General features: G+C 41.7%; 4 protein-coding genes across 4 annotated transcripts; 2 read left to right on the top strand and 2 right to left on the bottom strand.

Annotated features, from left to right (window-relative positions):
* Window positions 1-343: 343 nt before the first annotated feature.
* On the top strand, window positions 344-3729 carry ctbs (chitobiase, di-N-acetyl-). Its single transcript, XM_072389436.1, has 7 exons — window positions 344-527; window positions 1534-1672; window positions 1879-2087; window positions 2189-2360; window positions 2463-2560; window positions 2686-2847; window positions 3135-3729. The coding sequence occupies exons 1-7, from the start codon at window positions 414-416 to the stop codon at window positions 3321-3323; spliced, it is 1083 nt and encodes a 360-aa protein (XP_072245537.1). The 5' UTR covers window positions 344-413; the 3' UTR covers window positions 3324-3729.
* On the bottom strand, window positions 3729-8576 carry spata1 (spermatogenesis associated 1). Its single transcript, XM_072389439.1, has 12 exons — window positions 8118-8576; window positions 7905-8011; window positions 7281-7398; window positions 7029-7082; window positions 6550-6914; window positions 5568-5747; window positions 5406-5466; window positions 5210-5327; window positions 5004-5129; window positions 4716-4891; window positions 4053-4151; window positions 3729-3950 (listed from the first exon to the last, which is right to left on the bottom strand). The coding sequence occupies exons 1-12, from the start codon at window positions 8178-8180 to the stop codon at window positions 3816-3818; spliced, it is 1602 nt and encodes a 533-aa protein (XP_072245540.1). The 5' UTR covers window positions 8181-8576; the 3' UTR covers window positions 3729-3815.
* Window positions 8577-9282: 706 nt separating this feature from the next.
* Window positions 9283-11130, top strand: LOC140311853 (guanine nucleotide-binding protein G(I)/G(S)/G(O) subunit gamma-5). The gene is made up of 3 exons (XM_072389438.1): window positions 9283-9494; window positions 9638-9789; window positions 10843-11130. The coding sequence occupies exons 1-2, from the start codon at window positions 9414-9416 to the stop codon at window positions 9761-9763; spliced, it is 207 nt and encodes a 68-aa protein (XP_072245539.1). The 5' UTR covers window positions 9283-9413; the 3' UTR covers window positions 9764-9789; window positions 10843-11130.
* Window positions 10965-15083, bottom strand: rpf1 (ribosome production factor 1 homolog). The gene is made up of 9 exons (XM_072389437.1): window positions 14741-15083; window positions 13886-13942; window positions 13688-13768; window positions 13487-13582; window positions 13107-13260; window positions 12860-12942; window positions 12326-12507; window positions 11984-12110; window positions 10965-11753 (listed from the first exon to the last, which is right to left on the bottom strand). Exons 1-9 carry the CDS (start codon window positions 14987-14989, stop codon window positions 11712-11714), a joined length of 1071 nt encoding a protein of 356 aa, XP_072245538.1. The 5' UTR covers window positions 14990-15083; the 3' UTR covers window positions 10965-11711.
* Between the last annotated feature and the right edge of the window lie 958 nt (window positions 15084-16041).

Genomic DNA, 16041 nt, shown 5'->3' with positions numbered 1-16041 from the left:
TTCAACAACAGCATACGATTTCTTCCTTTATGAACTCAATGACATTATAACTGCATCTTCTTTTTTCTTTTTAACTACACCTGGAGGGTCAGGTATGGGTGGGTCAAAATTACCTCTAAATAGCAGGAAGTTTGGGTCATGCATGACATGCCCCATCACCAATATGCAATATTGACATGAAGATTCGTTTGACCTACTCTGGCGGTCTAAATGTTCTCTTAGTTCAAAGTGTTAATTAAATGCTGCAAGGCAAAGGAAAGAGTATGTTCATTCGTTTTCCGGATGTCTGTATTTTTATTTATTTATTTTTAACAGTATGAAGATTGTCCCGTCTTGCACGCCGTACAAACGCATCACGAGCCCACAAAACAGTTGGCTCGATTTCATCTTAAACTGCACAGGTTTCCTACAAAATGATCTCGTTTTGTTTTTTTTTTTCGTGGCTGCTGGTTGTGTGTGGGTCCACCGTGTGTCCGTGTGAGAGACCGGAGCTCTGCCGGCAGATCCGCGGCGAGAGGGACTTTGAGGTAACGTCGTCAGCTGATCAAAGTTTGCACAACAAGCTCATGGCCAACTAATTCCGATCACAACACCAACAGTTTAGCGTTTTAATACACAGTTCGTCGATTTAGCTTTTCTGCTAGGTGTTAAATAACATTGAAAGTATAGTCAGTAAACGGGAAGATGGCAGGTTAACACTGATTTGATCTAATTTTACAATATGAGAATCACTGACTCTGAAACTACCCTTAAGTTAAAGTATTAATGGTGTGCGCTGATCTTTCAGAAACTACCCAGAGCTCAATTCACTTCAAATATTTTACACGTTTTACTAGCCTTTTTTTCTTTGTAAATTTGCTGATTTAAAAAAAAGAAAAACAATTGAAGAAATGGACGAGACAAAGGTTGCTGCATGGTGCTGACAAACCCACATAATGCGCACAGTAATAAAAGGCGATCTTGGCTGGTAGCGTCATAAATATTGTCGATGAAAGAGTGAACATCCAATCTTTACTGGAAATTGCGCAGACAATGGCCAAATCCCAGGGCAAAAAGGGGGAGGAACTGGGTCTGCGGATGTCTCTTTTTTTTTTTTGTACAATGTGTGGTATTTACAGTTCCAGTTTCGGGACACATCTGGACACACAGTTCGCCACAGAATTGAGAACCGAAACACCCTTCTGGTAGTTCAGTACCTTTACAAAGCCGTCCTAACTCTTCCAGACTGTAAACATAGTGGACACACTGACTTGTTAAACACAGGTTCAACCTTATGACATGGATTAAAGCTGCATTCCAAATATAAGGCTAACCTCAGCCCAGATAAAGTCCTGCACTGAGGTAACACTGATCTATTTATGTTTAAAAGGTGCTGTGAAAACAGCAGACTTTTTTAAAAAAAAATTTAAGTTTAAACAGATTTAATGAAGCGATCTGTGCAAAAAAACAAAAAAACTGAATATAATGCTTGGCAGGTGAAGGCAGAAACAACAACAGGAAAGTAACTTGTGTGTGGGGACTGTGTGTTTTCAGGTGTTTGTATTTGATGTGGGTGGAAAGACATGGAAATCCTACAACTGGAGCATGGTGACCACCGTGGCAACGTTTGGAAAATATGATGCTGAGCTCATGTGTTACGCTCACTCCAAAGGTGCACGAGTAGTCCTCAAAGGTACGATGAGTTTCTGTTCTCACGACAGTGAGAAATAACTACAGATTACTGAGTGTGACAAAAGCCTTGTGCTAATTTAATTATACTATCCATTGCTTGTGTAATAGTTCAGAGAAGCACCTCTTGACAAGGTGTTAATGTATTTTAAACATTACTGTCTATGTTCATTGAGCCGTTGTCCATCTCTGTGTCCTTGCTGGGAAAAGGTGATGTTCCGCTTTCCTACATTGTGGATCAAGCCAACAGGACAGCATGGATAACAGAGCAGGTCAACTTGGCAAAGAGTCAGTTCATGGATGGGATTAACATTGATGTCGAACAAGCGGTAGAAAAGGGCTCTCCAGAGTACCATGCCTTGTCAGATCTGGTCAAAGAGACCACTGAGGCCTTCCACAGGGAAATCCCAGGCTCTCAGGTGAAGGGAATACTTTAACAGAATCACTCTAAGCAGGCACAGTAGAGACAGGAGATACCTTCCTAAATTTCCATTCATATTCACCTTTTCCTGATCTCTAGGTCTCTTTTGATGTTGCCTGGTCACCAAAATGTATCGACAAGCGCTGCTATGATTACGTCACCATCGCCGAGTCTTGCGACTTGTTGTTTGTGATGTCCTACGATGAGCAGAGTCAGATCACCGGGGACTGCGTTGCAATGGCGAACGCCCCAGTCCGTCAAACTCTAAGAGGTTTGTTGTCCAGATGCACATGAATGAATGAAAGCAAATCAACTTGTTTATGCAAAAACTACTCCAGATCCCCACTGAGATACCTTTAGTCTGTCCTTTTAGCTTATGATGAGTATTTGGATCTAAAGATTGATCCCAAGAAACTGGTGATGGGAGTGCCGTGGTACGGCTATGACTACCCATGTGTCAACCTCTCCCAGGTATGTTAACGTTCATTAAAAAGCTTCACACATGACATGTTTTTTAACCTGATAAAAGACTGTTTTCTCGTGGACACTGATTTTAATGTGGCTGTACAATACTGTTGTGTCTTTTCTGGTATCAGGAGGGAACATGTTATATAGCTAAAGTTCCTTTCCGTGGAGCTCCTTGCAGTGATGCAGCTGGACGACAAAAAACATACAAGTGGATCATGAAGCAGGTCAACAGCTCCTCATCTGGCAGGATGTGGGATGACGAGCAGAAGGCTCCTTACTTCTATTACAAGGTAAATCATTTCTAAGTATCCAACTTTGAGTTGGATGTTTAATTTATTATTCATAAAAGGAAAGGGGGGGAGTTTAATCTTAATAATCTTCGCTTATTCACTCTTCTAATGAACTACAGCTAAATAAATTCAGCAAAGATTTCAGACACGAGTTTAGAACAGCATCATCCACCCAAGCTTCTGTGAAGCTAATCGTCCTTCGAAACAGCAGTCGAACATTCCTTATAATCCTGGGACGGAGGGAAATGGTTTTACTTTTTTGTTGCTTCTTTCACTGTTTTCTTCAGGACCAGAATGGACAGATTCATCAAGTCTGGTATGATGACCCACAGAGTATTTGTCCTAAAGCGAACTTGGTGAAGGCTAAAGGTTTGAGGGGCATCGGCATGTGGAATGGCAACATCTTGGACTACAGCGATGAACCAGTTGCCAAGCAGCAGGCCGCGATGATGTGGAATGCCTTGTTAGGATGCTAGCTGGGAAACACTCACCCCTGCTGCAGGAATTTACACCATTCCGAGCCCTCTCCTGTTTGTTGCTACGTCCATATATCCATTTGCCGCAGTAATGGGGGTTGGCTCCCCTCTGACCTCAGGGATGCATTGTTGCACAGAAGCGTTTATTGTGGCTTTTATTGCTTATGTCCTTGAATGGGATTTCCGCTAAAATACTGCGATTCTCCCACAAAGACGACCAATTTGTTTAGTGCGACGTACCCTCAGTTTTAATGATTATCAGCCTTCCTGATATTTGAAAACTTTGAATTTGTTCATAAATGAAATGATTTCTTATCGATCTGTTAGAATCACTCATTTTGCATGGCTGTGGTCATTCCTTGTGCACACATTTAAGGATAATTGTGGCATTAGAATTGAAAAAAATCCAGAATAATTTAAACCTAAAAGAAACGACTACATATCTGACACACTGATCCATTTTTAGACCATGAGCATAGTCTTCATTGCATTTTAGATGGAGCTGCTCTGGAGTTGTGGTCTGTCCCGGGCAGGTTTTCCAATCACTGCGGGATGAGATGACTGACTCTTCTTCTGGGCCAGCTCAGCCTTCAGGGCTCTCAGCTCTGTCGCAGCCTGCTTCCTCAACTGCACAGACGTTAGGGGGGAGGGGGTGTCAAGTGAGGTAATATTTGTCAGGCATCATATGTTTTATACTCTTTTAAAGTTTCGAAAAAGAAAATCGCTTACTTTAATCTCTGCTGTCAGCTTCATCTTGGCGTCCTCTACCTTCCTCTTTAGGTCGTCAATCTCGTAGTTCTCCGTCATGATCTGAATGACGAGCTCGTTCTGAAATAATTGATTACAAGCAGATCACTCAGAAGTTTGGTCCTTCCGACCTCAACTTGACTTCCACTGTTTCTATTAAGCTGAAAACACTGCAGTTTTCACGTAGCATTGTGTGTTTTAATTTTCAGTGTGCTTAGAGGTGCCCATCGCTGCTGATTTTTGGGACAAGATTTGAGGCATTTTAAGTGTTTATAAAGCTTTGAAATTTGCATCACCTTGTCTATACTGAAGATACCAAGTGATGGACTTGGTAGACATTATACGAGAGACTAATTTCTGCTTGACTTTATGCATCACAGTAACAGAAATAATGACAAGATGTTGCCCAAAGTTGAGCATGCCACTGTATATGCACTGTTAAGTTGACAATTTGCGTGTTGTTGTGTTGGTGGACTCATTAAGTTCCAAAATTCTTTATTTGAGGATTCATGATCAACAGAGCTTCACACTATTACTCTAAATAAAAGAGTTCCTCAAAGCACACATGCCTCATGTGTCTTCATGTTCATTTTGAAATTCAGTATGTGCTTTCACAACAAACTGAAAAATGCGATAAGACTGGACCTTTACTGAGGATCTCCCTTGTCGTCGTGGCTTCCCTCTGTTCTCTCTGGCCTGGAGCTGATGTAGGAGTTTATTGTAAAATGTCTCCAGTTCTTGTCTTAAGTTTTTCAGGTTGTCCTCCAAAGGTGCTGTGGTCTTCTTCGTTTCAAAGTATTTCTTCTTCCAGCTGTCTCGTGCTTTATGTTAACAGCAAGAAAAGGGATGCAGTTTTAACAATAAAAGAGGGGTTTTATTTTTTTGCTTTTCTATCGCCAATATTATGGTGATCGTGTGGGGTTAAGTGCCCACCTTGGTTCCTGCGGTGTCTATTTTGGGCTAACAAGTCTTTCCCTTTCCTGAGCAGTTCTTGTCTTGTCCACTCTAGCTGCTTCCTTTCCTCCCTCACCACCTTGATTTCCTCGATGAGAGCCTCTCCTTACAGAGATAAAGACACATATTTGTATTCAAAGGTATGAGCTTCACGCCTGGGGATGTAATCACTGCGAGGGGCTTACTGTTTGTGTGACAGCCTGCAGGAGCAGCTTTTTTGTTGGTAACTCTGGCCGAGTCAACATCTGGAGGTGGAGAGGAGCAGCAAACAGGCTGAGACAACACTGCTGGACTCTCTGTCACCTTAGAACAAACACACAAAAAAAAAACATGACTAAAACAGACATACGCAGGCCTTTCTGTGAGAATGCCATGCATTACCTCGGCTGTAGGTTTTTTTCTGATGGACCTCAGTATTTGTGCATCTTTGGATTTTCCAACCCTGCAAAACATAAACACTGTTATAAGAGCAAGCGGCAGTGGCAGTTTTAACCTTATGCACAATGTTGCAATAGGACACACAGTATGATGGTTGCTTAGTACCCATCTGTGAGGGAGAAGCCTGAATCTCTGTCCTCCAGAGACTCAGCTGCTCCAAAGAGTCTGCCTCTGTGTCGCGGGTTGATTTTTCTGCAGCTTTCCTCTCCGTCTGTCTTCAGCTGAGCTGAATCAGCCTCACGTTGTTCTAAAGCTGTGGAAGTGGAAAAGCTGATGGGTTTAGGTTAGTCATTAATATAAGTTTCATTAATGTCCAAAAAATATTTTTATCTCAGCTGAGGGGCAGATACGCAAACATCGTTTTCAGAATCTGAAGAAATAAACAGGCCATTCACAAGGAAGATCAAGATAAATTGGCCCTTTTTGACACATTTAGATCTATTTAAATAGAATAGCAGTTTAGGTGCCCTCTGTATTCTCTGTATCTTAAACATCTCTCATTTATTGTCTGTTATCCTGTCTACCACTGAACTGTGTCCTATTATCCCATCAAATATCTCTCTAGTCCTGTGAGTTTGGCAAGAGATCTGGTAATAACTTAGTCCACTGTAAAGAAAAATCACAATGGCTGTGAAGATATCAAATGACCCAGCCAGTGCAGTTCAAGAGTGGACAATTTGAAACAAAAAGAAGTCTCCAAGAATCTAAAACTTCATCCCAGAACCTGCAGGTAGCTGTCAAGTTCTGCAAGAAATCACACAATCTCACTGAAAAGTTGGAGGGAGCTTAGGAAAGGGCAGATACAAGAAAACCTTCAATCATCTTGCTACTGAAGGATTTTTTTTTAACCTTCATAGAATTGTGCATAATTATGAAAAATGCCTAAAACAAGCCAGGCTGTACTAGCTTCTGAGGTAAAAATGCTCTCTTTCTCCACAGGAATAGCTCATCTTTTTTTTCAATGTGCTGTTTAAGAGGGGATCGTATCATCCAAATGTTTCTTCAATGCGGGGTTTAACTATGAAAGACTTTAACAGAAATGTTTCATCTTAAATTCAACCTTTTTTTTAGTGAACCGAGCTGCAGTGCTCTTTGATTCTGAGCTGTCCCTCTGCAACTCTCCTGCTCTGCTTTCCTGATGGAGGACAGAGCTTCCTCGTCATTCTCTCCCTCTGAGGAGCTGCAGCTCTGGTCATCTTCTTCGTCGTCTTCGTCCTCCTCCTCCTCCTCCTGTTCCAACCTGGGGGTGGGAGGTGACTGCTGGGAACTCTGGGGGATGTGGGGAAATTTAACAGGCTCCTTTGTTCCCGTTGGCATGCTGCACAACTTGAGAGGATTGTAATAGATCTGCTGGTCTGGGGAGCTGCTGCTGGTGTCTGGGGTGAAGGACCGTGAGCAGAAACTGCTCTCCGCCTCCACTGCCGGCAACAGGTAAAGCTCTGGCTGTGCAGCCTGCCGACAGGTGACAACAACTCATTACAGGAGCTAAACAGGTTGACAATTAAGCAGAGTGACAATCTGATCAGCTTGACAGCTTGAACTGTGTGAAACATGGACTCGACTTACATAGGGTGGGGCAAATGTTTTCACTTTCAGGTCTCTCTCCTGATTACTTTTCACCTGTAACATACAAGACTTTAGTTGTTTTGTGAAGCAAGGCAGTAAAACTTGCATACTCCCCACTCTCACACAAGCTTTTCACTACCTTTAGTGTGGCCTGCCTGAATGGAATGCTGTCTACATTGTTTCTCTCCACTGTCTGCAGACTGACACACAATCAACTCTACAAAAGGCCACTTAACTGCCAGCGGCGCTCACCAGTGCCAGACTGCGGCCCACACATTTCAGGAACGAGTATTTGTTGACGCTCCTCTCGGTGCCAAGGAGAGCGCTCAGCTCTCTCCGCAGAGTCTTCAGGGTGATATCAGGATAAACCCTAACATCACAGCAAGGGCAGGGACGAACACACACACATTTTCTCTGCTCAGGGTTTTAGTGGCATGTTTAAAAGATGAAGGCAAACCAGAGTACACTGCAAAAACGCCTGTTTGTGTAATAGTCTTATGTTTAGATGTTAAAACATAGTTTATGATTATGATGAATACGGTCGACTTTTGCACACATGGATGATTTAGTGCTTTCTAAAGACAAACCGTTCACTTAACACAAGTCAGATATGATTAGCTTTTGTCTTGATAAGCAAATTTCCTTTTATTAGAGTTATATTTGAGCTATATATAAATACAAATCCTTCTAAATGTTTATTTGACATAATCTAGACTAAGCTATTTTTTCATGATGTTCTTTTTTTAAAAATCTCATTTCAACATTTTTCTGTGCTACAATCGACACTTGCACATATTATCATATATAGGGTTTTAACAAATGTCCATTGTTTAACTCTCCAATTAACGATCTAACGATTCCATTTCAATATTTCACCTGATGAAGCCGGCAGATATGAAGCTGTCTGTGGCTTCAGATGAAACTTTATTGAGTTTCATATCCCACTGTTCAGCTGGCACATACAGCACGTGGAGCTCCACAAACTACAAACCAAAAAGAAATTGACAGCACATTTAATTCATAAGTCCGTGACGTTTAGCAAACTCCTATAAAGTAACAAGTTCTGCAATGACAACAAACTCAGTATACCTTACAGCTGGCCGGTCTCCTGCTGTCCTCTTCATATCTGACAGACTCGCAAGACAGCTCCATTATCAGCCCAATTCAGCTTGAGGAGAGGTAGGAAAGACTCAGAAAGAAGTGCTTTCGCTCGTTTGCAGGAAGATTTGCGTTTTCATGCATCCGTGAAGCCTCAGACTGCTAAGTAACAATCTGCTGCAAACACACTCAGTCGTTGAGTGGAGTTTTCTTTTATGAGAGTGCCAGCAGTGGTTGCTCTGGTGCTCCTGCTGATGACAGCTGCTCTCATCATCTGTCATCATCTGACTCCAGATGAATTTATAACCTGCAGATTGCATTTGTACAATGTTTTCAATCGCTCCATCAGCCAGTCATTCTATAACCTTATATTTTTGCTTGATTTATGAGCGTATGCCGAAGCGTTTTCACCACCAGGGGTTGCAAATTTTCATTGAACTGGTGCTGCTTTCAAGCACCTGGGATTTGGCACGGCAAATTCAGTGAGAAACCCAATTTACACCTATATGCCGTTCGTCTTGTCAGCTATGCGCACGGAGTTTTTTTTTCGTGTCTCTATTATGAAATCAAACATAATGGATTCGTAGTCGGTTACTACCTTTAGAAAATAAGTTTTGGTGCACTGCACTGGATAATCTCAACTTGCCTACTTTGATGCGTGTAAATGCACCAGTTTAAATATTCTACCCCTAAGATTGAATAAATGTATTAACATACCAGCACACATTTGATGTGCAAGTATACTTCTTCTCCCACATCTTTGTACACTCACTGTCCCTCCCACAGAGACTGGTTTCTCGTCTTTAAGCTGTCGTCCCACGGATGAGATTCATTTTAAAATTTACTAGTACTGTTTTTGACTTTGAAAACAAAACTTTTGGATTTGCAATGAAAATAAGTTTTTTTTATGTAGAACTGCTAAAACAACTTTGAGATTCCAAAATAAACCCGTTCACTTCTCGTTTCTGTCACATATTTTAATCTCATTTGCAAACATGTGAAGTTTAGAGCAATTTTTGACCCGTGAAATAAAAAAAACAATAAAAAAACAATACATTTTTTACAAGTATTTAATAAATTCAAATGTCAACGTAATAGTAATAAATACTTAAAAAAGGAACCAATTAAGTTCAAATTTCTGAACATCACGTGAAGGCAGCACTCCGACACTCCTTTAAAGAAAACCGGAAACTCGTTGAAGAAGATAGTTAGCGAGCTAGCTATCGACAAGGAATTCTTTATCAAAGTTTTATTATTTATCGCCTCAAGTCCTTCCAATCCTCCACAATGTCTGGGCCATCCAACATCGTAGCGATGAAGAAAATTGTCCAACAGTTACGTCTTGAAGCTGGTATAAACAGAGTTAAGGTAACGCTTCGTTTCTCTTCTAGGGCGTATGTCTTTCACATTCATAACGGGGCTTCTCTACATTTGTTTAAATAACGAGTCTGCACCGTGCTTATAGCAGCTTGGCAGTAACTAACTTCCCAGGGCTTGGTTGCTGTCCACAGGTGTCCCAGGCCGCAGCGGACCTCCAGCAGTTTTGCTTGCAGAACGCCCAGCAGGACCCTCTGCTCACCGGCATGTCGTCCAGCAACAACCCGTTCAGACCGCAGAAAGTTTGCTCCTTCCTATAGCACCGACAGGCCGAGCCTCCGCCGCTGTGAGTACCACAAGCAGCTCATCACTTCTTTACAAGTAACGTCAGTCCACACCTGCCTGTTACAACCTCGACGATTCCATCACCAGTGCTCAGTCAAACAGTGTCTCTTGCTTTGTGGATCTCAACAAAGAGTCTTCTTTATGGCAACAAGTGGCATTATTATTTGCCAGCCAATTGTGGAGATGGCTCACTAGTTCACCATTCACCACCTCAGTCCGTCCACATCTTATTTTGTTAGGGTGCACATTTTCCCCAAAAAGATGCTAAAACATTTTCCACACTGAAGGGAAGGGAATCTGAAAGTCTGCCTAAACTAACATAGAGTATCCATACAAAAGTACAACCCACAATGCTGATGTTTAATGTAATGTGCGTTGGTCGCCAGTGCATCAAAGGGCCACACTGAGACAAACGCCTAGGGACAATTTGGAGACACCAGTTAACCTAACATGCATGCTTTTGGACAGTGGGAGGAAGCCGGAGAAACCGGAGAGAACTCACACATACACGGGGAGAACATGCAAACTCAACACAGAAAAGCCGCAGCCGGGGATCGAACCCGCAACCCTCTTGCTGTGAGGCGACGGTGCTTCTCCGTGATTCAATCAAATGCAAACTCTTGAGGAGATTGGTCTCTGACTTTAGTGTAAAGGCATATGATGTTTGCAAATCTGGAGTTAAAGGATCGAAATTTCACTTGCGACACAAAGCACCGCACCAAAGAACGGGAAACTAGTAAAGTACAGAAGTGCTTTCCAAATGTGCGCATACAAAGCAGAAAGCCACAATTTCTGCTGTAGCTGAAAGGAATGTGACTAATTGAGGCCATCTCACATTAGTGTAGATTTAGTTTGCATTCTTTTTAGTAGCGGGTCTAATATTCCACCAAGAGGCCCCTGGAAAGGGGAAAAAAAAAAACCTCACACTCTGTCTGAGTTATCTGAAGTTCTACAGATCAAAAGCTTTGAGGTGATGTGGCATTTTATTGAGTAAAATGCATCATGTTGTTTGCTTATGCCAATGCGCTTAATATATATATATTTTTTTTTGCAGGTTTTGGACGGGATGCTTTGTCAAAATGGGCTGCAGGATCCTGCATTATGTACTGGAATCCCCTCAGGAGCGTTTAGGGAATTTGGGCCAAACAACTAACTTAAGCCTTTTTTTTTTGTTTGTTTTTGGGATAACCTTTGACTTTGTAAAATCTCAGACATGTTTCCTGGTGCTTATGTAGCACAAGAAATGTCTTAACCTCTTACAGAGAACTAACTCGTATGAACACATGTGCCTTTTTTTTTTTTCATGCCATATTAACAATAAATGGTATTTCCACATTTTAAACTTGCTTCCAGGCGTTGAGTCGTTCAGACTTTTATTTCTGTTTGTAACTGAAAATGTTGTCGTATTAAAAAGCACAAAATAACGGGATAAACGTGCCTTGTCGGGTTCCCAAAGTCAATCTTTACTGACGCGTTTCCCTGCACCTCTACATCAGGATATGCACCGGCATTCATATTTCAAGCTCTACTGGACTAATATAGAGGTTCAGTTCTCCATTTACCTGTTGCCATGGCGAGTCTCGGTACTGAGGCTTTTTTTTTTTTTAAGCATCATTTCGAGTGTCTCCAACTCTTTTAACCTTTGACTCAGGCTATGTTCCAGCTGTAAGCTCTGTGGATGTAGCTTTATATAAACCATTTCCCAGAGAAAGTACAACTCTTCAATGACACGATCTCATCTACAATGCGGTAAAGAACATAAAAGGAAAAGGATGAACAATGTTACAGTTTCCACAGCCTTTCTTCTGAGAATCTGCGATATATTATAAAGTCAATTTGCGCACATCCACAAAAAAATCTAGTTGTTGTAAGTTGGATATTGGATGAGGACAGCCTCATCAGACCGGAGGGGAGGTGACCATTTCAGAGTTGGAACTTCCGTCTGCAGGCATCCATCTCGTGGCGCTGAAAACACAAAATATATTATTTTACTTTACAAACCAAGTGCAATACAGCAATTCGTTAATTTAAGCAGCATTTTATTTCTTAAATGCACTCGATAAAAGTTTGTATACTCGGAAACTGACAGCAGACAGACTGCAACGTCTAGATCTTGGCAAACGAATGCATCTCTTAACAAGCTGACGTCTGCGAACAGAAATGGTTTCAACTCCTTCGACATGAAGCAGACTCACCTTCAGCACCCATTCATACTCTCCATACTTGGAGTCGAAGGTGCCTTTCTGCAGAGATCTGAGTTTGAGGGTGAAGCGTGGTCCCAGTTCCTGAATACCAACTTTCTTCTCATTTTTGAAGATGTACCTTTTAAATAATGACACACAAAAAAAAAAGTTGTTTATTCAGCCCTTTTAAAATATCACATAAAACACTCGGGGGGGTTTTCAGACTGGGTCTCCTGTGTGTAGCTGTAACTTATCAATGGGCACACAAATCTGCATTTAAACCCATACCAAGTGAATGAATATTCCTATGACATAGTTGATTGAAATGAAGGCTTGAAGAGTAAAGCTGCTCACCTGTGGAATCTGAAAAAGATGAAGTCTCTCTGGTTGTGGAAGGTGACGACCTGCCGGCCCACAAACTGAGGGTTTTGCGGAAAGAGAGCGGCAAACAGCCGACCGACGCTGTGTCCCAGGCGGGTGCTGAAGTTGTTGAGTATCACCTCCGGAGAGTGTTCCGATGGATCTTTACCTCGTCTCTGCAGAAAAGTCGAAAATAACGCTTAGAGGCCGGATGCAGCGATGGTGCTGAAATCATTCGGTTTCTCTGCTTCCCGCAGTTTGAAACTGAAAACCCCTTTTCATTGTCTGCGTGTGCAAGTAAAACGCTACGTGAATTCAGGAAATTTCGACTTTATTGCTACAGGGATCACACTGCATTTCTCCACCAATGTGAGATGATGAGGTATGAGATCAGTGCAAGTCAGCAAGATCATGCAAAAACAACCATGTTGCATTATTCTGGGTGGAGAGGCATCAAGAATTTGTTAAGATTGCAAAATACAGCATCGGTATTGGTGCAGAAGACACACTAAAGGTGGTTTAACTTGCCTTTATCTCTTTGCGTAGTCGAACGTTGCTGATTTTGAAGTGTGCGGTCGGCCCGTCGGGAAGGTGACAGAGAACCAGACCATCTTAAAGCAGCGGTTAAGGAGGCTTACGTTGGAAAACAGCGAACCAAGTCAAAATATGTGTGATTTTTTTTACATTAATCAATGGGATTCATCTAACGTGATCATGACACGTCCCGGCTTAATGAGACTGTCATCTCTCCTGGCACAGCTGCCTGTGAGGATACTGGGCGCTTGGCGATCCTCGTTGATGACCATGAGGTAGGTGAAGTTTCTGGCAACACACTGAGGAATGATCCTCTTCAGAGCCAAACCTCTTCTGTAGTACACGTGGGCATCTGGGATCACCGTTGCCAGCTGCTCACAAAACCTCGTCGTCCTCTGCGAGACACGAATCATACAACAATTACCGTGTCGAACGGCAAGAAAAACGCAGGGAAAACTCTTCTGTGTTGCCTCAGCTGAACGGCATCTTTAAAATATCATGCCACAACACCAGAAGTCTTCTGATTTCATTGATGCACACCTTCCTTATTCTTATATTAGTCTATATCGGTAAATCATATTGTGGCATCTTTAATTAAAGGGACAAACAGCAGCCACTCACCCCTCTGGGTCTGTCTGATGTTGTGATCAGCACTTTGGGATTTGTCAGCCCGTTGAAGTAGGCAGAAAACTCATCAGTTCCTTCGTCAAACGCAACCTGGATATGAAACACGCACATCAAAAATCTACAAAGCCCTGCAGAACTAAGAATAAATATCAGATGAGAGTATCTGGGAAAGATCAGTTGAAAAAGAGTCCACACCTCTTCGTCTTGTGGGTCAACTGTTGTCTCGTCAAACACGCGCTGGTTTTCTATCGTCTTGGGGACCTCCTTTGGTGGCGCCTGCGTCGGAGACGGAATGAACAAAGTCACGAATGTCCGATTAAATGGACACACACTTCATCAACTGTTGCCGTGGTTACGGATGGGAATATGCACCTGGAGCAGAAACACACTCACCTTGTCGCCTAAAGCTTGTCTTTCTTTCTTCTTCTGTTTCCTCAGCAGCAGCTTTTGCTGAAAGAGACGGACAGAGGAACGATGCAACGTTACAAACACATTCCAGGAGAGGTGTGTTTGTAACCCGTACCAATCAAAAATGATCTGAACAAACAAATCTTCAAGTAAAAAGACAAGCTTCTCTGAATGTGCGGCCATGATTGAAAACTGAATGAACTATCAGCCTTTGCACCACCTTTGTGCTCGTGCCTCACCTGATTTTTCCATAGTTGCATTCTTAACACAGGGATTTCTTTGTGTCAAGTCAAATGAAAAGAATAGTTAACATTAACATCAGTAACACTTGTGGTTCTGCTTACCTTCGCAACAAGAGCACAGTCCAAGAACACTTGTTGCAAACTCCTACTTTTCAAACCTCGCTTAAGTTAAAAGGTCTATGTACTGCCAACTAAATACACTTAAAGTCAAGAAACGCAAAAAAAAAAGCAGTCCGTCAGTACCATATTTCTAGGTTATACTACGGGATTATAAGTATGCAGTAACATTAAAACACACTGCGTTTACACAACGTCATTCAGACACGCATTTTATGTAATGGCGAGTATAATAACATATTAATTCATTTCAATTATATCATGCGTGGTTTCAAGGTCCAAATCATCAGATAAATGTTGTAACGTACAATACTTCCTAATGAAACAGAAACATTGATTGACAAAAGTGGGATAAAGTGAAGACATTTAAGAAAGTGTGCAGTACTCAAGCACATGAGCTGAGCTGCTTTACTTCAACAGACTAGATATCTTAATAAAATGTCTGTTCAACCTGGTATAATAATGCGGTCATTAGATTTACCTTTCTTTTCTCCTGTTTGAGTTTCATGAACATAAAATGCCTTCGTTGTTTGTTCTTGATTTCGGACACACTGAAGGTGGGGGGAAACGCAGGCGCTGACTCGCTCTTCTCCATCTTCTCCTCCTTCTTCTCCTCCACTCCGCCGCCCTCGTTGTTTCCCTCCTGAGCCGCGCTCTTCTTCATTGGCTTCTTGTTCTTCTTTTTAATACCTTTGCTGTCTTGGCTCGTGGGAACTTCTGTAATGTCCATCTTGTCTCAGCTGTCTGTTTTTGGACTGTTTTCTCACGTGTGTGTGTGGCGCAGGATGTCTGTCCGTGCGACTTCACATCCTGAGTTGAGCTGGAAGAGGCAGGCGATGAAAGTGTGGGACCCCTAGTGGCGGGGAGGCCACTAGGCGTTTTAAAATTTAACGCTTTAAATGTTAAAGTTAGCACTTAAAGTTATGGATTAAAGTGTTCAATATTTGTACATGCACACACTTTTCTATGCATCTTACTGGAAATACTGCTGAAGTACAACAGAGATAAAGAGATGTAGGACTCTCCTACACATTTATATTTCCGTTTTTATTGTAGCTTGCACTCTTTGAGTGCTAAATTATGTGTTTTTGCGCATCTAATTAGCAAATTATTATCAAGCAGTGAACAGTAACGTCTTTAGTTGTAATATGTTTTTGCTTTCAAAACAAAGAAAGAAAGAACTCGGGGCTAATTAAATATCCAGTATAGAGGATGGGGGGACATCTAGTGGTTCAAATTGTAAACTACATCTAGATAAATGCTTAACATCTCCTTAAAAAACCGTGGAGACGTTTAGTTCATTTTGGTTCACGGTGGAGCATGGCAGAGCAAAATACGAGTAACCAAGAAAATTTGTATTAAACAGAAATCACAGACCAAGCCAACACTAAGATTAGAGCCCTATTAGAGCTTGCAAAATAAAAAATGGACCACAACTGTGTCCATGTTGCGAGAAAAGTGATGCAGTACTGCAGGAATTTGGAGCTTGATCATTATTGAGCGTGCATCCAAAGCTTTTAATTTACAATAAATGGATAAATGATTTCAAAAGAAAGTAAATGAATAAATAGCATACTGGAGGTCAGACTGTGTTGCAGTGGTACCGTGACATACATCCTTCAATACTAATTATTACATCCTTCAGTACTTATAATTGCAAGCTTTCTTTCTTATAATATGTGCCATAGTGGTACAAAAAGGCAAACTGCATTTAATTATTTTGTAATTAGATATAGTGACTATCGCAGAAACAGATACCTGCAGTTTTTACACAGCGAGGAA

Source organism: Leuresthes tenuis, unplaced genomic scaffold (assembly GCF_036924035.1).
Source record: "Leuresthes tenuis unplaced genomic scaffold, fLeuTen1.0.hap1 SCAF_7, whole genome shotgun sequence".
NCBI lineage: Eukaryota > Metazoa > Chordata > Actinopteri > Atheriniformes > Atherinopsidae > Leuresthes > Leuresthes tenuis.
The sequence above is the reverse complement of the archived record's forward strand: the minus strand, read 5'-3'. Positions and strand labels throughout refer to the sequence as shown.

Bases quoted from the DNA above. Each gene is read 5' to 3' on its own strand.
- LOC140311853 (XM_072389438.1), top strand. From the start codon at position 9,414: ATGTCTGGGCCATCCAACATCGTAGCGATGAAGAAAATTGTCCAACAG. The intron at 9,495-9,637 runs GTAACGCTTCGT...TGCTGTCCACAG, and splicing joins CTGGTATAAACAGAGTTAAG to GTGTCCCAGGCCGCAGCGGA.
- spata1 (XM_072389439.1), bottom strand. From the start codon at position 8,180: ATGGAGCTGTCTTGCGAGTCTGTCAGATATGAAGAGGACAGCAGGAGA. The intron at 7,399-7,904 runs GTGAAATATTGA...CTGTGATGTTAG, and splicing joins ATATCTGCCGGCTTCATCAG to GGTTTATCCTGATATCACCC. The intron at 6,915-7,028 runs GTAAGTCGAGTC...ACCTGTCGGCAG, and splicing joins AAACATTTGCCCCACCCTAT to GCTGCACAGCCAGAGCTTTA.
- ctbs (XM_072389436.1), top strand. From the start codon at position 414: ATGATCTCGTTTTGTTTTTTTTTTTCGTGGCTGCTGGTTGTGTGTGGG. The intron at 528-1,533 runs GTAACGTCGTCA...GTGTGTTTTCAG, and splicing joins GCGGCGAGAGGGACTTTGAG to GTGTTTGTATTTGATGTGGG. The intron at 2,561-2,685 runs GTATGTTAACGT...TTCTGGTATCAG, and splicing joins CATGTGTCAACCTCTCCCAG to GAGGGAACATGTTATATAGC.
- rpf1 (XM_072389437.1), bottom strand. From the start codon at position 14,989: ATGGACATTACAGAAGTTCCCACGAGCCAAGACAGCAAAGGTATTAAA. The intron at 12,508-12,859 runs GCAAGTTAAACC...ACTTTTCTGCAG, and splicing joins GACTACGCAAAGAGATAAAG to AGACGAGGTAAAGATCCATC. The intron at 11,754-11,983 runs GTGAGTCTGCTT...TTGTGTTTTCAG, and splicing joins AGTATGAATGGGTGCTGAAG to CGCCACGAGATGGATGCCTG.